The sequence below is a fragment of the Manis javanica genome, chromosome 8 (assembly GCF_040802235.1).
Source record: "Manis javanica isolate MJ-LG chromosome 8, MJ_LKY, whole genome shotgun sequence".
Classification (NCBI taxonomy): Eukaryota; Metazoa; Chordata; class Mammalia; order Pholidota; family Manidae; genus Manis; species Manis javanica.
In genome coordinates, this window is record NC_133163.1 from 3484196 (window position 1) to 3510145 (window position 25950).

At 38.7% G+C, this 25950-nt stretch overlaps 1 protein-coding gene across 13 annotated transcripts in view; it reads right to left on the reverse strand.

Moving 5' to 3' along the window:
• Positions 1 to 25950, reverse strand: part of TECPR2 (tectonin beta-propeller repeat containing 2) — a 105611-nt gene that overhangs the window by 61106 nt on the left and 18555 nt on the right. For 10 of the 13 annotated variants that reach the window (XR_012133651.1, XM_073241816.1, XM_073241815.1 and 7 more), the window contains 3 exons: positions 24854 to 25145; positions 2465 to 2593; positions 1934 to 2065 (listed from right to left, as the gene is read on the reverse strand). Coding sequence is in view for 12 of the 13 variants with exons in the window: in XM_073241816.1 (XP_073097917.1) it covers positions 1934 to 2065; positions 2465 to 2593; positions 24854 to 25072 (480 nt within the window). In the remaining variant the exon portion in view is untranslated. Of the gene's footprint in view, positions 1 to 1933; positions 2066 to 2464; positions 2594 to 21814; positions 21893 to 23232; positions 24792 to 24853; positions 25146 to 25950 lie in introns of those variants that run through there. The other 3 variants (XM_073241819.1, XM_073241820.1, XM_073241818.1) reach the window with 3 other exon arrangements.

Here is a 25950-nt window from a genome sequence, read left to right on the forward strand (position 1 = left end):
GGACCCCAGACTCATTGAGTTGTTCCCTGCCATGTTCTTGCAGTGAACACGGGCATGTCACTTAAGGTCTTTCATGCCAAAAAAACTTGTAATTTCACTAAATCTCGACCTTTGGTACATGAAGTTTTTTGTACACACACAGTCCTTCCGCCATACACTGAAGTACTTGGATTCTCTCAAGAAAAAGCACAGCTGGAGCTAAGCCAGCCACTGTTTTCACAGAACACCATTTTTACCCGAAATACTAGAGTTTTCCCAACTTGGGTATTTGGCAGACATTTTTTCAGGAAGAACAAAGTAAGCTCGTCACTTCAAGGAGAACAAGTGATGGTATTTGTTGCTGATGATAAAACCACTTTTCAAGTAAGGATTAGAATTTGGAAACTTGTATCAGCCCTTGTGAACTCGACAGATTCCCAATAGCTAAAGACTTTTCTGGTCAGAATGATGGCCATAATAACAAAGGTGCTTTCTGTGATATTATATAATTAGATATACCAACACTTGGAAGATCTGCATCGGCTCAGTGGATCAACGTTTTCCAAGTGAAAATAATGTTACAAAATCACTTCTGGGTCAAATTGCTACTCAAACAGCAGGACAGACCAAAGGGTTTTACTGTTAAAAAATTCTTCTCTGTGGTGTGAGATTCCACAGTGTGACTAACCTTTAAAGAAACCACCACTAGTCAATTTGGGGGCGTGGTTAAGGAAGAAATCCACAGTTCTCTGAAAAGCCTATTAAAACTTACTCCTGTTTCCAACTACATGTCTGTGTGACGCCAGACTTTCTTTATGCACTCCAACCAAAGCAATGTATTTGCACCAGACTGAATGCAGAACCCAGATGTCTTTTATTAAACCAGACATTAAAGAGATTTGCAAAAATGTAAAGCAATGTCACTCTTTTCACTTGTTTTGATATTAGCCGGTTTCACACAAATGTTTTTATGTTAACATATAATAGGTTTATTATTTCAAAATAAGTATTTTGGAATTTCTCAGTTTAATTTCTGACACAGTACACTCAGTAGATATAACCTACAAACGAAAGTTCTTTGAGGTCCTCTTTTTAAGAGTGTAAAGGGGTCCAGAAACCAAAAAGTTTGGGAGCTGCTAGAGAATATTTGCAATAGGCAGGTCAGTCTTAGATTAGACTGAAAGTCATTCAGTAAGTAATGCCTGAATTCCTATCAGGCATCAGGAATGACAGCTACAAATAAGAAAATGACAGGATTGTGCCACCGAGGGGTTCATTCTAGCTGTGCAGACATGACAAAGCAAAGCAGAGGTGCTATGGAAAAGGCAGGGGCTTTGGGGCAGAACCTGGGTCTCCAGGTGAGCTCTGCCAGATATTCGATGGGACCCTGGACTAGTGCCCGGATCTCTCGGAGCCTCGGTTTCTTCATCTGTTGAGGGGATGAGCACACATACCTCAGGGCATTGTCGTGAGGATTCAATACAGTAACAAACATGAGGTGGGGGCTGGGCACCAAGATGCCACCAAATCATCTCCTCTGCCACTCTCTCTCCCACCAGATCATCCTACACAGGCAAGGCTTGGCAGGGGTGAGTTCTCCACCCACTGACAGCACTGAGGTTGGTCCAAAGTTATGATTATGAAATGCTTTGTGTCGCTCCTACAAACCTCACAAGGAATGAGGAATGAAATGGCTTCTTTTCCTCTTTTCCAAGTAGTGGCAGTAGAGAACAGGAGAATGGAATAAGTCAGTGCTTCAGGAGAAAGGCCAACTCTCTAGTCACAGAAGTAGAAGCTTATAAAACATCAGAAAAGTCCTTGAACGATATGTTACAAATAACAATTGAGATTATAAAGGGATCACCAATACAATACAAGCTGACTAAAAAAATACAATCATGAAGAATTTCTCCAAATATAAGAGGGTCCACAATATTTCTGAGAATAATCTTACCTGGTCTAGATCCAGAGAAGAATAGACAATTTTCCCTTTGTCATCCCCAGAGAACAGTTTCATTCCATTGGGGCTCCAAGCCAGGGCTGTTATGCTATTTTTATGAATACCAGTGACATCAAATCTTCGCAGCTATGAATAAACGATAAAAATACACACAAGAAAAAGAAAAGGATTAAACACTGTTAGATGGAGCTATGCGGATAAGGTGGCACACAATCCCTCCTGTTTATGGAGGAGCTAGTTTTCCCAACCTTGCTCTCCATGCAGAATCCTGTACAAGGCTCCATCTGTACATTTACCCTCAAAACTGAGAGAGAACAGCAAGAGAATATTATGCAAAATTTAAATTACTGATATGTGCTTTTTGCCAAGTGTCCTACCAGTAACAGAGATGTGATATCTGATTCTGAAGAGCACAGTGGTCAGCTTTCTTGAGCATATATTTTCTAGGCAGATGAGGATTTCTCATTTAAAATACATGAGGAATTTGCCAAGAAGTAAAGAAATGCTAAAATGATTAGTCCTTACCTGTTTATTTCTCCCGGGCAATGACGACACAAGCTGAAAAACCGCAACCCTCCCAGAGGCTGTGCCTGCAGCCACAAGGTCATCAAAACAGCTCAGCAGCTTCACCACCGTGATGGGCTCTGTTTTCCCCTAAAAGAGGAAACACGCAAATACAAATGGGCCTGTAACCAGGCTGGCTTTCAAAATGTACAACATTACTAAAGGAGGAGAAAACTTCATGGGGCTGAAGCAATATTCCTGATTAAAAACATACACAATTCCAAAAGACAATTAAATCAGTTAAAGCCCTCTTTTTTCTCTCTAGGTTTTTATTCATTGAAATGACAAAACTGCTTTCTTGAAGGAAATCCTGATCAATCAAGTGTGAAAATGCTGCATTCTTATAAAGAGTGTCCTAAGGAGCCTGGACAAGGAGTTACCCCCAAAAAGGAGTCTGCAGTGAAAGAACTAACCCAAACCCGAGCCCCACTTTCTTCTCTTAATGTGGACACGTCACTAAACCACTGTAGCCCATGGTCTACTGCTGTGAAGATCAGTGAGATGATACATCTGAAGGTGCTTTATAAGCTGATTCCTGGTGTATTAGAGAAATAACCACATTAAATACTATTAACTCAAGCTCAAATACTTTATTAAAAAGCACTTGTACAAGCATCATATATAGAGATTCAGGCTTCCAGCCCACTTGAGTGATTTTTAATTTTGAAACCATTCATTCAGAAAAATTACACAACCACTTTGACCTTGCAAGACATATGGTAACATCTCCAATGAACCATTTTGATCCCTGGTGTAGAAATTTACATGGCAATCAATCTGTCAAATATGTAGTAAGCATGCCCACCATGCTCAGGGCACTGAGTCAGCTGCTATGGTAAAGAAACTAAAGTAGGTCGCAGGTCCACCCTCTTAAAGCTCAGCTGGAGCAATGACAGGGGCTCATGAAAAGCCGCCTGCAGACAGTGGGGGTGGTAATGACAGAGCTCACTTTCACCTGGTACTTTATAGCTTCCAGGGTGTTCTCATGGACTATAAATCTATCTGCTGACAGATTGTGATTGAGAGTAAGGAATTTGCATCTAAAGCTATAAGAAAGCAAAGGGGAGCCCTTGAAGATTCTGACTTTGCCAGTGTGTCAATCAGAAGTGTTTCTGACAGCCCCGATCAGGAGCAGGATGGAAGAAGGGTGGTGCGGCAGCAGGCAGGAACACCAGCTAGAAGCCTTTGCAGCAGTCAGGCCAGAGGCTGTATGCACCTACCCAGACAGGCGGCAAAGGGAACGAGCACAGAGGCGGTGAGCTCTGGTGAAGAAAGGCTACAGTAAGGCCTGGTCAGTCCAATGCAGCGGCAATGATACCAGCACGGCAGCTCTCCTTTACTGAGCATTCCCTGCGTCAGGCAACCTGTTAAGCACTTTATATGGGTTGTCTCCTTGGATCCTCAGCCATGGGAGCGGCACTGTGGTTACCCTCAGTTTACAAAGGTTAAGTGATTTGTCTAAGGTCATGCGGCTCAAAAGAATCAGGAGTCTGGAGTCACTTCCAAGCGTGGCTATCTCCAGAGACCCTGCTCCGCCTCTCAGCTCTATGCTTTCCCTGTGAAGGATTCTATGGGCCCTGCAGATGGAAGTCTTGGTGGGCTGGTGGAGAGGAAGGAGAATGGAGAATGAGAGGACCTCATCGTCTGAACTTGGCTAACATGAGTGGCGGTTCCATTCGCAGAATCCACTGGTGCTGCTTTGAGGGAAGAAAGTGACTCCATGTGTTTTGGATATGTACACTCTTCACATGGCAGCACGATGCTGAAAAGAGAGCATGTTCCCTGAGAATTTGTAACTATAAAAACTGCTACCACATCAAGAATCAAAATCATTTATTGGAGATCTTGCTATGTCATAACACAAACTCAAAAATGGTTATGTAATTTTTCGGAATGAATGGTTTCAAAATGGGCTGGAAGCCTGAACTTCTATGTGCAGTACTTGTACATGGTTTTTTAAATGAACCAATGTATTAAGTTGAGTTAATGTCATTTAATATAATTACTAATGTTATAGTTCTTGACTCAAGAACCAAAACATCCCAAGAATCACATTATCAATACTTAACTATACTTCAGACAGAAACAAAATATGAGGCTTCAACTTCCAACAGCATAATAGTCTAGCTATTCAGAAAAACATTCCTCTCCAAACACTTAGAAATGCTGAGTAAGATCAATATAAAACATAAAGCATAGAACATCCTTTTGAATGAATAGATGATCTCTAGAAAGTAAAGAAAAATCTACAGGAGGCAAAAACAAAAAAGAATATTGTCATACCAAATGAGAAGCGAGCCCTGAAGCCACAGGCTACCCTGGAACTATCTGGGCAACGCCAGGGCCTTGGTTTTCTCATCTGAGCAGGGTTAATGTGGACAAGGCTTTAGGTCAGATGAGGTACAAAAGCCAGAGGCCCTGAAGACTCGGTCCTTAGTGAAAGTGTAAACTAGGGAAAAATTGCTTCCCTGGCAAATAGAACTTTGTTTTGTCTCCGGCACTGATTGGAGTGAACAGAAAGGAAGAACGGTTCCAAGAATCTGTAACCACAAGCCTGCCCTCTTCAGCACCAGAGTTTGAATTTATTCTCCCTTTCTACTCAACAGAAGCTCCATGCTAGGCAATTTATCTGAAGTCCTTCTTAGCTAGCAGAACTCCACGGTGAAGAGTGAACGTAAGCCCTGTCTGTGGGACACAGCCTCAACTCGGGACCCGCAGCATTCACACATATCAAGGTCAGCCATACAGCTCATCATTAGAAATTGCCACAGGCAAATAGGCCCATGGAGAAAAATCAGCTAAAAAAACCAATAATAGAATTGGACAATCCCTCACCTCCACTCAAGTATTTCATGTACATTGAAGAGACCCAGAACATAAAAGAAATATGCCTGAAAGTGTTAAAGAAATATAAAAGGAAATTTGAACATAAGTATAAGCTACTATCAGAAATGGTCAAATAGAAATGAAAATCAAAAGAATTTAAAATGTTAGTGATGGATTAAATAGCAGATGAGTCACAACTGAAAGAAAATTTTGAACTAGGTCACAGATCTGTGCAACAATGAGAGACAAAAAGATTTAAAAAATGAAGAAGTTAAGAGTCACAGTGGACAGAATATAAGATCCAACCTGCATTTAACTGGGATTCTAAAAGGAAAGAGGAGAACACGGAAAGCACCATCTTCACAGATAAGGGGTGAAAATTATCCAAAACTGATGAAACACCTCAGGAGCACAAACATTGAACAAGATTAATGAAAACAAATACACATACATGCATCTGCTGTGAAAGAGTAAAACCTCAAAGACAGTGAGAAGATATTAATATGTCAGAGAAAAAAGGCAACTAAGTAAGTATGAATAATTATTTAAAAACAAACTTCTCAGCAGCAATAATGGCATCCAGAAGACAGAGGAAAATCATCCTCAAAGTGCCAAGAGAAAAAAAAGTGTTAGTCTTGAATAATACACCTGTCTCAGGAGTTCAGAGACAGGGAGACACCCAGACAAGCAAAAAAGCAAAAGTACTTATCACCAAAAGATCTCAACACAAGAACTACTAAAGGATGTATTCCAGCAAGAAGGAGAATGGTTGCAAAGGGATGAACTGAAATGTAACAAGGAGTGGCAGTGAAGAAGCCAGTAAGAATGTGAGATAATCTAAATGATGAGTATAAAATACAATAATAGTAATAATGTCCAATTTGGGTAGTTAAAAATAGAACTAAAATACTAGACAATTACATATATGATGAAAAAGGCCAAAGACATTATAAGAAAACTAGACCAATATCCCTCATGAATATAGACATAAAATATCTTAACATTACTGATATCTTTCTATGGTGACAGTAACCACACTTATCATGATGAACAACATTTTATAGTGTATTTAACTGTTGAATCAGTATGTTGTATACTCGAAACCAATATAATATTGTCAACTATACTTCAATTAAAAAACATTTTTAGTCACGAAACATTTAACAAAATGGCAATAAGTACACACATTTCAGTAATTTATTTAAATGTAAATGGACTACCTAGTACAATAAAGAGACAAAGGGTAACTAAATGCTTTAAAAAAAAAAACAAGACCCATCTATTTGCTGCCTGTAAGAGACTCAATTCATACCTAAAACACACGGACTGAAACTGAAGGGATGGGAAAAGATATTCCATGCAAACAGCAATGAAAAAAAAAAGCTGGAGTAGCAATACTTGTATCAGAAAATACAGACTTCAAGACAAAGAAAGTAATCAGAGTCAAAAAAAGACATTACATAATGATAAAGGGATCAGTCCAACAACAGAAGGTAACAACTGTAAATATCTATGCATCCAAAATGGGAGCACCTGATTATATAAAGCAAGTACTAACAGACCTGAAGGGAGAAACTGACAGTAACACAATAATAGCAGAGGACTTTAACACCCCCCTCAATGGATAGAAAATAAATAAGACAAAAAATAAATAAGGAAACAGTGGCATTGAACAACACATTACACTAGATGGACATAACATATATAAACAGAACATTCTACCCAAAAGCAGCAAAATACACATTCTTCTCAAGTGTACATGGAATGTTCTCCAGAGCTAATTAGTAGTTAGGAGAGACATAATAAAGAACAGAGCAGAAATAAACAAAATCAAGACTAAGAAAATAATAGGATACAATACAAAATATTAGGACACAAAACAAATCTCAATAAATTTAAGAAGACTGGAATTATATCAAGCATCTTTTCAGACTACAACGGTATGAAACTAGATATCAATTACAAGAAAAAAACTGCCCACTTTCACCACTTTTATTCATAGTCCTGGAAGTCCTAGCCACAACAATCAGACAAGACAAAGAAATAAACGGCATCCAGACTGGTAGGGAAAAAGTAAAACTGTCACTATTTGCAGATGACATGATTCTATATATGGAAAACTCCAAAGACTCCACCAAAAAACTATTAGAACTAATAAATGAATTCAGTGAAGTCTCAGGATACAAAATCAATATACAGAAATGTGTTGTATTTCTATATACTAATAACAAGCTAGCAAAAAGAAAAAATCAAGAAAACAATTCCATTTACAATTGCATCAAAAATAATAAAATATCTAGGAATAAATCTAACTAAGGAGGTGAAAGACCTGTACTCTGAAAACTATAAGACATTGATAAAAGAAACTGAAGAAGACACAAATAAATGGGAAGGAGGTCCCATGTTCATGGATAGGAAGAATTAATATTGTTAAAATGGCCATCCTACCCAAAGCAATTTACAGATTCAGTGCAATCCCTATCAAAATACCAATGACATTTTTCAATGAACTAGAGCAAATAATACTAAAAATTTATACGGAGCACAAATGACCATTAATAGCCAATGCATCCAGAGAAGGAAGAACAAAGCTGGAGATACCACGCTCCCTGATTTCAAGCTATGTTACAAAGCTATGGCATAAGAATAGATTTCAGATCAATGGAACATAAGAGAGCTCAGAAGTAAACCCACAGATATATGGTTAATTAGTATATGACAAAGGTGGCAAGAATATACAATGGGGAAATGACAATCTCTTCAACACAAGGTGTTGGGAAAACTGGACAGCTACATGTAAGACAATGAAACCAGATCACTGCCATACACAAAAGTAAACTCTAAATGGATTAAAGACCTAACTGTAAGATAAGAAATCATAAATTTCTTAGAAGAACACATAGGCAGAAATCTCTTGAACATCAGCATGAGTAACTTTTTCTGGATATGTTTCCCTGGGCAACGGAACAATACCAAAAATAAACAGATGGGACTGCATCAAACTAAAAAGCTTCTGTACGGCAAAGGAAACCATCAACAAAACAAAAAGGCAACCTACTGTATGGGAGAATATATTTGCAAATGATATATTCAATCAAGGGCTAATATCCAAAGTATATAAAGAATTCATACAATTCAATGCCAAAAAACCCCAAATAACCCAATTAAAAAATGGGCAGAGGACTTGAACAGACATTTTTCCAAGGAAGACATATAGATGGCTCACAGGCACATGGAAAGATGCTCAACAACACTAATCATCAGGGAAATGCAAATCAAAGTCAGAGTGAGATATCACCTCACACAATCAGATTGCTTACTATCCAAAAGCCAAGAAATAAGTGTTGGTGAGGATGTGGAGAAAAGGGAGCCCTCCCATACTGTTGGTAGGAACATAAATGGGTCCAGCCACTATGGAAAACAGTATGGAGGATACTCAAAAAGACTAAAAATAGAAATACCATATGACCCAGCAATTCCACTTCTAGGAATTTGCCCAAAGAACACAAAATCACTGATTCAGAAAGATACATGCACACCTATGTTTACTGCAGCATTATTTACAATGATAAGGCCAAGATATGAAAGCAACCCAAGTGCCCACCGATAGATGAATGGATTAAGAAGATGCAGTACATGCACACAATGGAATATTACCCAGCCATAAAAAAGAAGGAAATCTTGCCATTTGTGACAATGTGGATAGGCCTACAGGGTATCAGGCTAAGTGAAATAAATCAGACAGAGAAACCAAATACCACATGATTTCACTTACATGTGGAATCTATAAAAACAAAACAAATAAAAAGGAAATAGACCTATAAATAGATAACAGACTGTTGGTTACCATAGGGAGGAGTTTGGGGGATGTGTGAAATAGGTGAAGGAGATAACAAGGTACAAATTTCAAATTATAAAATAAATTAGTCATTCAAATGGAAGTACAGCATAGAGAATATAACCAATAATATTGTATTATCTTGGTATGGTAGCAAGGAGTAACTACACTTACCATGGTGAGTATGTAGTAAAATATATAATTATCAAATCACTATGTTATACATTTGAAACCAATATAATATTGTTTATCACCTATATTCCAAGAAAGTAAAAATCAAGAGCTGTTGAGCAGAAGGCTACCATCGTCTTTCATGATGAAAAATTGCAAAACAAATTTTTTTTATTTATTAAAATGAATACAGCAAGATTTTGAAAAGGATACTATATCATGACAAGGTAGGGTTTGCAAGAGTAATACATAATTGGATTAATAACCAAAACTCAACACATATAATATGCCATATTAATAAAGAAGAAAGTCATATCCTCTCAACAGATTCAGAAAAAGTATTTGACAAACTTCAATACTCAGTCATGATAAAAACTCTCCAGAAAACTAGGATTGAAGTAAGTAGATGTAAAAAGCATCTATGAGCAATCTACAGCTAATGTAGTGGTGAAAGCTAAATGCTGAGGCAAGGATGTCCAGTCTCACTGTGGACGTTACACAGGATGACCAAGCCAATTAAGTAAGCCAAGTAAAAAAGTTAAAGACCTACAGATTTGAAAGAATGAAGTAAAACCCTTTCTTCATAGATAGACATTGTCATCTATGCAGAAACCCTAAGAAATTTACAAAGCAGGATATAAGGGAAATATACAAAAATCAACTATATTTCTATATACTAGCAAGAAAAAATAAAGTAAAACAAAACTACTGTATAGTTCTTATATTATGTATGTAGTGATATTACTTGAGGTAGACTGAGATATGTTAAAAGACACGTTGTAAACCCTAAACACTATCAAAAAAAAAGGTAATGCCTAATAAACCATACTGTACACAAAATAGAATTATGAAAAAATAATTGATCCAAAAGCAGTAGGAAAAGGGAAAAGCAAAAACAAAAACAGAATAAAGAAAAGATGGGATAAGTAGAAAACAATTACCAAGATGACAGATTTTGTTTTTTAAAAGGGGGCCATTTTACACCCCCAACCCCCAGCCACAGCCCCTGCCTCATGGGACATTTGGCAATGATGGCAGTGGCTACAACTGGGGAGATGCTATTGTTGTCAAGGTAGAAACCAGAGGTGCTGCTGAACACCCTACAGTACGCAAAGGACAGCACTCCTGGACCAAACGTCACTAATGTCAGGTTGAGAAAGCTTGACTTAAACCTAACCATACTAGTAATTACATCAAATATAAATGGCCTAAATGTGTCAATTAGAAAGTAGAGATTATCAAACTGGATAAACAAAGTAGACCCAAGTTTATGCTATCTACAAGAAATGTACTTTAGATATAAAGGCACAGAAAAGCTAAAAGTAAGAACAGAGAAAGACAGACCATGCAAGCTCTAATTACAAGAAAACAGGAGTGGCTATACTAATACTAGACAAAGTAAACAAGGAATATTACCAGAGATAAGGAGACATTTTATAGTGATAAAAGGATCAGTTCAGCAACGAGCTATAATAGTCCTAAATGAATAGGTACTCAGTTACAGAGCTTTAAAATGCATGAAGCAACCCAACTATGTGGATGCAGTTAATGACACTGAACTATACACTTAAAGATGAATAAAATGGTAACTTTTACCTTATGTATGTATATTTTACCACAATAAAAAAATATGAAGCAAAAACTGACAGACTGAAAGAAGAAAGGCACAGTTTTGTTCACAGATTTCAACCTTCCTCTCACAGTAATTGGCAGAAAAAGTAGGCTATGGAAGTCCTGAAAGACTAAACCACGGCAGGGCATTAGTCTGTGCCCAGTGAGGCAGGCCCCAAAGATGGAATTAGATGTGTGAGGCAGTTGTGTGAGGAAACACCTGTGGGAGAAAAGGGGTAATAGCTGGATGGGGCAAGAATTATCAGAGCACAATGCAGGTCTGCATGCCGCGAAGGAAAGAAGGAAGGAAGGAGGGTCAGATAGGTACACCTCACACTGCAGTGTGATCTGAGAAAGTTTTGGCCAAGCCAATGAGCCACTCCAAGCCAACGTCACTATCAGAGGAGGCTCCTGTGTCACCGGACTGAGCCTGCATTCGTGTCTGAGCTGCTCAGTCACTGGCTGGGAGCGGACAGTCATTCTAGTCTGGGTACGAGCACGGCGGTGGGCTCAGGGCGCTCATCAGTCATGCTCCTCACAGGAAGACAGGAGGCGGAATTAGGTTATGACCAGGTGAAATACAGAGTAAAAAGACACTGACAACAATTTCACTTTATTTAAAGAGATAAAATACAAGGGTAACTTTTTTATGACTGAATCAGGCGACACAAAACTGTTGGTTTTGTAGGCTATTAGTGACATCAAATAGCCTACTTAAAAGAATGGCTAATTTAAAATGAGACGCTGAGGTAGGGCTAAGCAGGTCAGTGTTTCCTGATGGTTTCACTGGGCTCACTGTGGTGGACACAAACTAGGGTGTTGCTTTCAGGGGGACTCACGGTCTAGGAAAAGGAGCAAGACCCATCAACAAAGACGGGACCCAAGCATCGCTGTCACTGACACACCGTACAGGTGGGTCCCAGGAAGGGTGTGGTCGGCTCTGACAGGTGCATGAGCGGGAGGAGAGGCAAGGCTGCTGCCTTCAGGATGCCAGCTGGACACCTACTGGATGCCAAGTGCTGCAAGGTAAGATATCTTTTTGTTTTCATTTTTTTGAATAATGAATAACCATATATACAAGACTATATATGACATGACTATATACAACAGCTTAAAGACCAGTGGAGTCCCATAGCTTGGGAGAGGGAACATCAAGAGCACCTCTGAGAGGCGCTCAAGATAGCAGCGTGAGTAGGGTGGCGGAAGTCTCCTCCCAAAACCATATATATTTTGAAAATACAGCAAATACAACTACTCCTAAAAGAGACACCAGAAGATACAGGACAACAGCCAGGCTACATCTACATCTGCAAGAACTCAGCATCTCACAGAAAGGGTAAGATACAAAGCCGTGACCTGGCGGGACCTGAGCACTCCCCCCACCCCAGCTCACTGGCGGGAGGAAAAGAATCAGAGTGGGGAGGGAGCGGAAGCACAGGACTGCTAAACACCCAGCCCTGGTATCCTGCACCGGGGGCACAGACACACAGTGCATGGTGTGCTGGATATTAGAGAAACGGAAAAGTAAAATCTGATACAGAGACTGTGAGCACGTCCCCACAGCCGGCTGCCCTGGGACAAAAGAAAAGTGGGCACTTTAAAAGTATTAAAGGGACAAGGGTTTAACAGGTGAACAAAATCATCCCAGCACACTCAGCCCAGCAGGCTGGAAATCTTAAGGAACTTCAAATGCCCTAATCCCCTGGGTGGCAATGCAGCTCTGAGGCCCTTCATGGTGATAAGCAGCTTGCCATTCATTCCCCCATGCCAGCACTGCAAGCAAACCAGCTAACCTGCCATTGCTGGGGACCAGCCAGGGAGCTGTCCTGCCCACAGCAACCATGCAGAGTCTTCTCCCAGCGCGAAGCTAACTGAGCCAGACCCAGAGGCTGCCCCCCTGCACTCAGCTGCCCACCTCAGAAGAAGCAGGCGCAAAGTCCAGAAGGCATGAAGGGGCACCATTCTCACAGGAGAACACACACCCCATGCCCTCGACCTCCAGCAGTTCCCTAGGCCATCCTAAGGACTGGCCTACCCATGGCAGCTCAGGCAATTAACCCAGAAACTGCTCCCTATGTGCAGTTCACCGGCATAGGCAGCGGAGAAGGGCAAGATGACCAGCAAGCAGGAAGGGACTTTGTTCTCCCAGCTGGCACATTTGCCACTCGCTGGTGATCACTTCTATCGCCATGAAAAGCCAGAAGAACCTGATCCAGTCCAAAATCACTCAAACAATGCCAGAGAGAGAGGGCCTGGCGAGAGAGATAGAATCAATCTCCCTGAAGAAGTATTCAAAATAAAAATCATAACCATGCTGATGGAAATCAGAAACATGCAAGAGCTAAGGGATGAAGTCCAGAGGGGGAAAATAGAAATGAAACAAACAATGGAAGGATTTAAGAGCAGACTGGATGAGGTGCAAGAGACTGTTAATGGACTAGAAATCAGAGAACAGGAATACAGAGACACTGAGGCAGAGAGAGATAAAAGGATTTCTAGGAATGAAAGAATAGTAAGAGAACTGTGTGACCAATACAAATGGAACAATACTCGTGTAATAGGGGTACCAGAAGAAGAAGAGAGAAAAAGGGATACAAAGTGTCTTTTAAGAAATAATTGCGGAAAACTTCCCCAAACTGGGGAAGGAAATAGTCTCTCAGACCATGGAAGCCCACAGATCTCCTAACACAAGGGACCCAAGGAGGACAACAACAAGATACATAATAATTAAAATGGCAAAGATCAAATACAAGGACAGGGTATTAAAGGCAGCCAGAGAGACAAAAAAGATCACCTACAAAGGAAAACCCATCAGGCTATCATCAGACTTCTCAACAGAAACATTACAGGCCAGAAGAGAATGGCATGATATATTTAATGCAATGAAACAGAAGGGCTTTGAACCAAGAATACCATATCCAGCAAGATTATCACTTAAATTTGAAGGAGGGATTAAACAATTTCCAGATAAGCAAAAGTTGAGGGAATTTGCCTCCCATAAACCACCTCTACAGGGTATTTTAAAGAGACTCCTTTATTCCCTATGGAAGCACTCCTAAAGCTAAATAGATGTCACCACAGAAAATAAAATCACAGCAAAGAAAGCAGACCAACCAAATACTAACTAAAGGCAAAAAATAAAATCAGCTATCCACAAAAGCAGTCAAGGGAAACACAAAAGAGTACAGAATAAAACACCAATCAGATAAAGAGTGGAGGAGACAGAATAAGAAGGGAGAGAAATAATAAATCAGACTCTGTTTATAATAGCGTAATAAGTTAGTTAAAGTTAAACGGTTAGATAGTAAAGAAGCTAACCTTGAACCTTTGGTAACCACAAATTCAAAGCCTGCAATGGCAATAAGTACATATCTTTCAATAATCACCCTAAATGTAAATAGACTGAAAGCACCAATTAAAAGACACAGAGTAATAGAATGGATAAAAACGCAAGACCCATGTATATGCTGCTTACAAGAGACTCACCTCAAACCCAAAGACATGCACAGACTAAAAGTGAACAGATGGAAAAAGATATTTCATGCAAACAAAAAAGGGGGAAAAAGCAGGTGTTGCAGTACTTGTATCAGACAAAATAGACTTCAAAACAAAAAAAGTAACAAGAGATAAAGAAGGACATTACATAATGATAAAGGGCTCAGTCCAACAAGAGGATATAACCATTATAAATATCTGTGCACCCAACACAGGAGCACCTACATATGTGAAACAAATACTAACTGAATTACAGGAAGAAACAGAATGCAATGCATTCATTCTAGGAGACTTCAACACACCACTCACTCCAAAGGACAGATTAACCAGACAGAAAATAAGTAAGGACACAGAGGCACTCAACAGCACACTAGAACAGATGGACCTAACAGACATCTACAGAACTCTATACCCAAAAGCAGCAGTATATACATTCTTCTCAAGTGCACATGGTACATTTTCCAGAATAGACCACATACTAGGTCACAAAAAGAGCCTCAGTAAATTTAAAAAGATTGAAATTCTACCAACCAACTTCTCAGATTACAAAGGTATAAAACTAGACATAAACTGTACAAAGAAAGCAAAAAGGCTCACAAAAACATGGAGGCTCAACAACATACTCCTAAATAATCAATGGATCAATGACCAAATTAAAACAGAGTCTAAAGTCACAATTACTGAAACTGCAAAAAGAAGAACAAATGAGACCCAAAGTCAGCAGAAGGAGGGACATAATAAAGATCAGAGAAGAAATTAATAAAATTGAGAAGAATAAAACAACAGAAAAAAATCGATGAAACCAAGAGCTGGTTCTTTGAGAAAACAAACAAAATAGATAAACCCCTACCCAGACTTATTAAGAGAAAAAGAGAATCTACACACATAAATAGAATCAGAAATGAGAAAGGAAAAATAATGATGGACACCACAGAAATACAAAGAATTATTAGAGAATACTATGAAAATTTATATGTTAAAAGCTGGATAACCTAGAGAAACAGACAACTTTCTAGAAAAATACAACCTTCCAAGACTGACCAGGAAGAAAGAGAAAATATAAACAGACCAATTACCAGCAATGAAATCGAATTGGTAGTCAAAAAACTACCCAAGAACAAAACCCCTGGGCCAGATGGATTCACTGCTGAATCTTATTAGACATTTAGAGAAGACATAATACCCGTTTTCCTTAAATTTTTCCAAAAAATAGAGGAGGAGGGAATACTTCCAATCTCATTCCATAAAGCCAGCATTACTCTAATACCAAAACCAGGCAAAGACACCACAAAAAAGGAAAATTACAGACCAATATCCCTGATGAACATAGATGCAAAAAATACTCAACAAAATATTAGCAAACCAAATTCAAAAGTACATCAAGAGGATCATACACCATCATCAAGTGGGATTCATCCCAGGGATGCAAGGATGGTACAACATTCGAAAATCCACCAACATCATCCACCACTTCAACAAAAAGAAGGACAAAAACCACATGATCATCTCCATAGATGCTGAAAAAGCATTTGACAAAATTCAACATCCATTCATGATAAAAGCTCTCAACAAAATGGGTATAGAGGGCAAGTACCTCAACATAATAAAGGCCATATATGATAAACCCAGAGCCAACATTATACTTAACAGCAAGAACCTGAAAGCTTTGCACCTAAGATTGGGAACAAGACAGGGATGCCCACTCTCCCCACTTCTATTCAACATAGTACTGGAGGTCCTCTCCACGGCAATCAGACAACACAAAGAAATAAAAGGCATCCAGATTGGCAAGGAAGAATTCAAACTATCACTATTTGCAGATGACATGATATTGTACATAAAAAACCCTAAAGACTCCACTCCAAAACCACTACAACTAATATCTGAATTCAGCAAAGTTGCAGGATACAAAATTAATACACAGAAATCTGTGGCTTTCCTATACACTAACAATGAACTAATAGAAAGAGAAATCAGGAAAACAATTTCATTCACAATAGCATCAAAAAGAATAAAATATCTAGGAATAAACCTAACCAAGGGAGTGAAAGACCTATACCCTGAAAACTATGAGACACTCTTAAGAGAAATTAAAGAGGACACTAACAAAGGGAAATTCATCCCATGCTCTTGGGCAGGAAGAATTAATATTGTCGAAATGGTCATCCTGCCTAAAGCAATCTACAGAATTCAATGCAATCCCTATCAAAATACCAACAGGATTCTTTAACAAACTGGAACAAATAGTTCTAAAATTCATAGGGAACCACAAAAGACCCCGAACAGCCAAAGCAATCCTGAGAAGGAAGAGTAAAGCAGGGGGAATCTCACTTCCCAACTTCAAGCTCTACTACAAGGCCACAGTAATCAAGACAATTAGGTAGTGGCACAAGAACAGACCCACAGACCAGTGAAACAGAATAGGGAGTCCAGATATTAACCCAAGCATATATAGTCAATTAATTTATGATAACGGTGCTGTGGATATACAATGGGAAAATGACAGCCTCTTCAACAGCTGGTGTTTGCAAAACTGGACAGCTACATGTAAGAGAATGAAACTGGATCACTATCTAACCCCATACACAAAAGTAAATTCAAAATGGATCAGAGACCTGAATGTAAGCCATGAAACCATAAAACTCTTAGAAAAAACCATAGGCAAAAATCTCTTAGACATAAACATGAGTGACTTCTTCATGAACATATCTCCCCGGGCAAGGGAAACAAAAGCAAAAGTGGACAAGTGGGACTATATCAAGATGAAAAGCTTCTGCACAGCAAAGGACACCACCAATAGAACAAAAAGGCATCCTACAGTATAGGAGAATATATTCATAAATGACAGATCCGATAAAGGGTTGACATCCAAAATATATAAAAAGATCATATACCTCAACAAACAAAAAGCAAAGAATCCAATTAAAAAATGGGCAGAGGAGCTGAACAGACACTTCTCCAAAGAAGAAATTCAGATGACCAACAGGCACATGAAAAGATGCTCCACATCACTACTCATCAGAGAAATGCAAATTAAAACCACAATGAGATATCACCTCACACCAGTAAGGATCGCCACCATCCAAAAGACAAACAACAACAAATGTTGGTGAGGTTGTGGAGAAAGGGGAACCCTCCTACACTGCTGGTGAGAATGTAAATAAGTTCAACCATTGTGGAAAGCAGTATGGAGGTTCCTCAAAAAACTAAAAATAGAAATACCCTTTGTCCCAGGAATTCCACTCCTAGAAATTTACCCTAAGAATGCAGCAGCCCTGTTTCAAAAAGATATATGTACCCCTATGTTTATTGCAGCACTATTTACAATAGCCAAGAAATGGAAGCAACCTAAGTGTCCATCAGTAGATGAATGGATAAAGAAGATGTGGTACATATACACAATGGAATATTATTCAGCCATAAGAATAAAACAAATCCTACCATTTGCAACAACATGGATGGAGCTAGAGGGTATTATGCTCAGTGAAATAAGCCAGGTGGAGAAAGACAAGTACCAAATGATTTCACTCATCTGTGGAGAATAAGAACAAAGAAAAACTGAAGGAACGAAACAGCAGCAGAATCACAAAACCCAAGAATGGACTAACAGGTACCAAAGGGAAAGGGACTGGGGAGGATGGGTGGGAAGGGAGGGATAAGGGTGGGGAAAGGGGCATTATGATTAGCATGTATAATGTAGAGGGGGCAACATGGGGAGGCCGTATAACACAGAGAAGACAAGTAGTAATTCTATAGCATCTTTCTACACTGATGGACAGTGACTGTAATTGGATATGTGGTGGGGACTTTATAATGGGGGGGTTGTCTAGTAACCATAATGTTGCTCACGTAATTGTGCATTAATCATACCAAAAAAAAGAAAAAAGAGTACCTCTGAAACCCCCATGGCCTTCTCCCTGATTGCATACCCCCACCCCACCAAAATGACAACTCTGAAGCTGGGATTAATTATTCCTTTGCTTTTACTCACAGCTCTACCACATGCGCATGCATCCTTACACACTAATGTGTGTATATGTGCCTAACACCCAGATTCACATTGGTGAATTAGCACATGAGGGGTCTGGCCCTCATCCTTCCTGACCCAGATACTCAATCTTTCCAGTGTCCTGTTCTCGGTCAGCCCAGGGAGGTTGTCTTGTGACCATCTAATGCACAAGAAGTTGAAGTGTAAGTCAAAAAACCAATTTATTATTTTAAAGTGAATTAAACAGTTGTACAAACCAGCATGCTCACGTAGGTATGACCTGTACGTACATTCTTCCTCTGTGGGCAGCTTGAGTCCAAAAGCTGCGTGGCAAACATGGAGCAATTTCTAGTCAAACCACTGTAAGCAGTAGAGCCAGCCACGCCAAAGGGGTCACAGCGCTCAAAGGGCTCTCCCCCACCTGCAGCTGCACAGGTAATTTGGCCTGATCTTTAATTTTCCCAGGTTACAGACTATACACTCTCTTCCTTCTGTCACATTCTCTTTTCTTTTGATACAGGGACTGCTCAGTCTTATTTTGGCCTGGGAGCCACTCTTCTGTGTCTTTAAGGAGACTGGCCTTCTCAGATTTCATCTACTGCATCTTTAACTCATGTTTCCCTCATTTTCAACTTCCTAGGGGACACTTCTTGTTGTCCGTGGCAACCTATTGTCCTCAAACAGAATTAAAAAATTAAAGGGAAAAATGTTTGATTTGAAAGAAGGCAGCAATGGTTTTCTGGACAAACACTTTACCATGAGGACAGCATTCAGCCAACCCTTGCAGGCTCCCCGGCAGGCAGTTTTCCTTTTACACACAAGACAAAGCTGCATCAGGGGAAAAGTATTCTTTGTGAGCAAGTTCATGGGAACTGAAGTCTAACAAGGCTTTCTTTATGAGCTTCTTGTGATATGCCAAAGCTGAATGTTTAGTAGAAACTGCTAGCATATCAAATAACCAATTATCTGAAATATTTAAGGAGACTCAAATAAGATATGAATTCATTAAATTCATAAGAATTGTTTTACTATTTTCCTTCTTTCCTAATACAAAGAACCACAGTTTAATGTCTGAATATTCAAACAACTTTTTAATGAGCTAAAAGTAAACCAAGCTAAAAGTTAATCTGCTTTTCTGGAAAAAAATTCCCTTAACTCCATAGGGTAAATTAGAGTAGGAAATGTCCACAAGACTTGAAGAAGTCCCTTGGGACTGGGACTCTATTGCCAGAGATCTTACAGAGATATAAGGCAAATTACCAGAAAGGAAAACAATTAGACCACCAGCAGGTCTCAGCAGTCAGGAGACAATAGTGAAATACCTTCAAAGTGGTAAGACAAGATAACCATATGAGGTGAGGTAGGGATCAATTTCATTTATTTCTCCCATGTTCTATCCAACTGCCCAACACCATTAGTTGGAAAAGCTTCATAGTATCACCTTGCAATAACTCAAATGATTCACATACATTTCTGGCTTCTCTATTCTGTTCCAGTGATCTGGTTACCTATTATTGTGCTAATACCATATTGGCTTAATTACTGAGGCTTTATAAGTCTTGTTTCCCATTATATTTCCCATTATAGCAACTTCTCCCATCTTCTTTCTCCACTAGTATCTTGACCCTTCGTTGACCTACTACAATTTCAAACAGATTTTTAAATCACCCTCTCAATTGCCATTTAAAAGAAAAAACTTGGGATTAAACTGAATTTATGTCAATTTAGGAAGAATGGACATCTAATAAAACATAGTTTTTACTATAAGTCACTATAAAAAAAATTGAAAGCTAAATTCCCAGCAACTAATGAATGGGAGCAATCCATATTGAGAGGGCAGGGACTTTGCCTGTCCTGTTCTCAGCTGCATCTCCAGTACCTAAAATGGGCCTGGCCCATGGTAAGCTCTCAATAAATACTTACTGAAAGATTCACTGGGAAAACAAGTTGCAGAAATGAGAACTAGCATTGCTGTGGTTTATGCTAAGCCAGTTCTGAAGGCAAATCCATGAAATTTGAACAACTTGCTGAATGCTAAGAAAAGAGATCATACTTTCAAAACAGAAAAATTAGAAACTCAACCAAGTTACCTTTCTGGTCTATTCTATGTATTTAACAAGTTTATAACATTTTTGTACTGGTTGCTCCTCACAGCATTTTCTTAGTGCTTTTGACACTATCTAGGAAGAATTTCTTGTGTCTCCATCTGCCCTCTCCCACAAACTTGCGTAGGAAAAAGATTTAAAGCACTATTCTTGAAAATGTATGCCAGGCTATATCTACCACATAAAAGGTTTGCTTTATTCTTTAGGAACAAAATTTAATTTAAAAACGTGATCTTTCATCCACACCATATGGATTTATTAGAGGGTAAACTAACTTTTATTTCTATTTACCTTCCCACGAAATCTTCGATATTCCCTAAATTAAACTAGTTGATGCAACTCTCAATTTTTACATGGAAATTCCAAAGAGACCCTGAAGCTGGTTTCTACTGTCCTCTAAATCCAGAATTCTGTGGAAGCCCTGCCTTCCCTAACAAGAAGTGAGCACAATGATTAGGCAGCTAGCTCTGTGACCAGGAGCAGGAATCTTACCATTTATCTATAAAACGTGGGGGGTTGTACCAAATGACTCAGAGTCACACAGCTCTGAAGACCAAAATGACAATAACATTGACATAAATAGTCCATTCATCTCTAGGATCACACAGCCAAAGACTTGAGAGGCAAAGCTCAAAACAAATCTTTGTGTTTTGTGTTTATACAAGCAATGTAGGGAAACATTCTTAGTAATAGACAATTTTTAGAATTTTTTATTTTGGCCCCAGTAAAACACATTTTTCATGGACCCTCAGTAAGGGAAAACCAGCTGAAAATACATACACAGGATTTTTCCTGGAGTCCCCTCCTAGTCTGATGGGCCCAGTAGTTTACACTAGATCCCCCAAACTCTGGTTAGCCTTAAAGAGGCCATCCTAGCACAGCACACTCCTTCAAAGCTTATGAGGCTCATCATATCATAAATAGAGAACTAAATGGGATAAAACTATAAAACTGGCAGTCAGGTGTAATTTGTAGGTTCATTCTGGGGAGTGCTAAACTCTTGTTTGCTTAAGTTTTTCTGAGTTCGATGGCTGAAATTTTAAAAACAGTTATGTAGTTATAAAAAAAAAAAAGATGATAAAATGGTGATCAATGAGACATGTTTTATAAAAGAGAACTGTGTTGTAACTGCAACCTGAGCAAGAGGTCCAAATCCCCCTAATGCACCCTTTAATGGACCCTTCCCAGCACAGCCCTGAAGCATCCTGAAACCGATCCCACCCCAGGAGCAGGTCCCAGTCATCAACTTCACTGGGAGCCCCATCCCCCTTTCCAACCTTATTGCACTGCTCTGTGTCCTACTCTTCCCAGTTCCATCCGAAAACACGTTGTGGAACAACAACAACAATAAAACCCTACAACAGTAAACCAGAATGGCAAAAGTTACACAACAGTGAATTAAAGCCCAACAGGCTAGCCTAACTACTATGAACCACTCTACAGTGTCAGATGTCAAGAGGGTAGGTGCCTGGGGGAGGAATACTGATTGGGAAGTGGCACAGGGAGTCTACTGGGCTGCTGGAAATGCTCTGTATCTTGAGCTGGGTGAGCACACTGACGCATACACATAAACTCATCAAGCTGTACACTGGAGATCTGTACACTTATGTAAATTATACTTCAATTAAAAAGTGAAAAAAACAAAACAAAGTAAAACACAAGAGCCTGGAAAGCCTGCTCTGATGTAAATTTGTTGAGGTGTGTGTTTTATGATTCAGAATATGGCTGTGTTCATGAATGTTCCATGTTCACTTGTAAATGTGGATTAGATCATGTTAGATTAATAGTGTTGTTCAGTTCTATATGCCTGATTTTGTCTACTACTTCTATTACTAAGAGAGGGGGGTGCAGAAGTTTCCAACTATAATTGTGGTTCTCTTTATTTTTTCAGTTATGCCAGTTTTTGCTTCATATATTGTGAAACTCTGCTGTTAAGTTGAATACACATTTAGGATTGCTATGTCTTTTTGGTGAACTGACCCTTTTATCATTATGAATTTCTTTATCCCTAGTTATTTCTTTGCTCAGACTATTTTGATATTAATATAGTCCCTCCAATTTTCTTCTGTTTAACATTTATATGGTATATCTTTTCCCATCCTTTTACTTTTTATCTACCTATATCATTAACCTTGAACTGCATGTACAGACAACATATAGTTTTGGTTCATGATTTTTTTCTCCATTTCAACAATTTCTTTTAAGTGGTATGTATAGATAATTTTCACTTAATATACTTACTGGTATGTTCTGATTTAATTCTATCATTTTGTTTTCTGTTTGTTCCTTCTGTTTTCCCTTTTCTGTTTCCCCCTTCCTGCTTTTTATGAATTGTTTGAACATATTTTTAAATCCCATTTTGATATACTTGTAGTGATTTTTACTATAGCACATTGTATAGGGTTTTTTTAGTGGTTGCTCTAATGATTACCATATATGTGTGTGTGTGTGTGTGTGTATAAAAACATATTTTTTTCAAAATCTATTTAGATTCAATATTTTACCACGTCAGGTAGAATACAGAAATCTTATCATCATATATATACCATCACCATCAACCTCACCTTATTCCCCCCTTATAAGTATCTTATATATTACTACATCTATACATATTGAAAACTCAATGTTTAACTGTTGCTAATTGTCAATATATTTTAACAAACTCAAGACAGAAGAAACAGCCTATTGTACTTACCCAGATATTTACTATTATTCTTCCTTGATTACTGATGCTCCAGGTTTCCTTCTGGTATCATTTCCCTTTTGTCTGAAGACCTTTCCAAAGCAATTATTTTTAGCAGGTCTGCTGGCAACGAATCCCCTTACTTTTCCCTCATCTAATAATATTTCTACTTCACCTTCTTCCCTGACAGATATGTTTGGCTGTGTAAAGAATTCTCAGTTGACAAGTCTTTTTCCAGTACTTAAAAAATATCATACCATTGTCTTTTAGCACCCATGGTTTCCAATGAGAAATCTGTAGTCATTCAAATCATTGTTCCCTACAAGTAGATGCATCATTTTTCTCTGGTTACTTTTAATATTTTTCTTTGTCTTTAATTTTTAGCAGTTTGATTACAATGTGTCTGGACAGGGATTTCTTTGGTTTATTCTGCTAGGAGTTTGTTATTGGATCCATAAGTTTCCCTAGTTAAGCATTTGAAGTATTTGAGAGATTTCAGATATAAATTCATAACTGTAGTTTTAGAGGTTAACTAAGCAATGGTCTTGAATATTTGGGGAATTTAATCAGTCAAAACCATGAACTATTATTCAAAGAAAAGAAACAGCAAATAGTTTAAATTTTTATACAAAAGTATTAATATAAACTCTAGAGGCAATCTGCCCAAGTTCTGACAATGTGTCAATATTTACTAACTGCCTGGTGTTGGGCAAGTCACTTAACCTCTCTGTGCCTCAGCTGTCTCCCTGGTAAAATGGGGGTAACAGTAATATCTTATAGAGTTTTTGTGAGGATGAAATGAGTTAACATATGTAAAAGTTTAGAATAATGGCTAGCATAGAGTAAGTGCTATGTATGCATGCTAACTATTTTGTTATTTTAAATTGAGTATAGAGGCTTAAGGAAAACTAATTTTTAAAAATCAAAACTTAAATAAGTTGAATATTAAAATACAGATATTTGTAAGCATTTCTCTTAAACACAAAAACCTTGTCTTAGTCTATAAAAGCCCACTAATCAGAGTAGAACTCCATGAGGCAGTGAGGTAGGATCCATAACTCAGTCACATTTGAGTCTCTCAGGAAAGTCACGTATTCAGTAAACCATGGATAATGACTAAATGGGTGACCTCGATGATGGTCCATCAATATTTCTTGCTGGCGTCCACCAATATCTACAACACACAGACATGCCCAGTCAACCAGTGCAGAACAGAGGTCTGTCAGGATCCCAACGGCAGCGCTCTACAAAAGTGATCTTATTTAAGATGTACATGTTCCAGGAGCTAGCCAATAATGATACTAATCCTACTTCCATAATAATTTCAACAGAATAACTAGAGATTATTCAAGTCAGCCAGTCAACGTACATTGAGAAACAAAACACTTAGAAAAAAATACCTACTTGCAAAGTTTTCTACTAAGTGTTAAGTGCTAAAATATTCTCTTTTAAAGTGATGCTAGATTTTTGGAGGCAGGAAAAAAAAGTTTAAAATATCAACATTTTTAGTTATGCGACACTACAACATATTCTATCAAGTCAGAAGTAAATTACCCCATCCTAGAATTCACAGGCATGTTAAACATTAGGCATGGCTCATGCATGCTAAGGTATTTAAAAAAGCAAGACTCACCTCAAAGTTGTACTTTTTCATCTGGTTGAAGTGCCTGCAGTACAGATAGAGCATGCCAATGCTGCTGCCCACAGCAATGTAGTCTCCATTGGTGTCAAGGGCTGTGAGGTAGACCACAAGAGAGCGGAATCCCTTCTGGATCTTTGTGGGAATGGCATTGAGGAGATAGTACAAAGGGCAGAACTCTCTGAATGTAACTGGCTCTGATATTGATGCCATGGCCAAGGTTCCCACAGATGATCTTCAGGCCAGAAGAGGAATATTTTACTTAGCATCTAGGGAAACCTGGAGGCTAAAAAACACGGCATTATATTTATCTCAATGTCTAGTCATGCCAAAGAAAAGTCATGTTTAATAGTAGGAACAAGAAACTTTCAGGTGGGTAAACATTATAGCTGGAGCTTGATTAAATAGAGAAAGTAAACCAGGTGTCATTAAGATCACTTTTAAGTATTTTAAATTCAAAATGCACTTCAATATATACTGGCCCTTAAATTTATTTTGTAATAAATGCTATGGAGGGGTGTAAGAATATTAAAAACAGTTCTTATCCTCAAGTAACTTTGACCTAGCCAGGAAGGCCAAAGAAACAGTGAAGATACACAAAACCAAATGTGGTTTGGTGCTAATTTGTGGGTCTTGGTAGCAAGAGGGAGAGAGAATCAGAGTGTGGAAAAGGCTTCACTGGAAACATCCTGAACTATGAAGCTCACCAGCAAGGACAGAATGCGGAAAAGAGAGACAGGAAAGACACTCTGTACTAGAACAGGGAAGCAATCCCACACAGATAAACGCTGTGTTGAGATGGTAGAGAGATGGGTTCCCAGCTGCTCAGAGCCTCAGCTACACAGCACCTCTTGTCCAATCCACACTGAGACCCATACCTCTTAGCACTCTGGATTCAAAGCTTTCCTCAATAAAGATACAAAGTCCTTTAATAGCATGCTATAATTTATGATGTGCTCACTCACTCATTTAATCCTTATCCTACCCTATAAAATGTGTGGTATGATCCCCGACTTTGAGATGAAGGAACTGAGGGCCACAGGGTCCTAAGACTTGTCCAAGATCACACAGTCAAGACCTGAACTGAATCT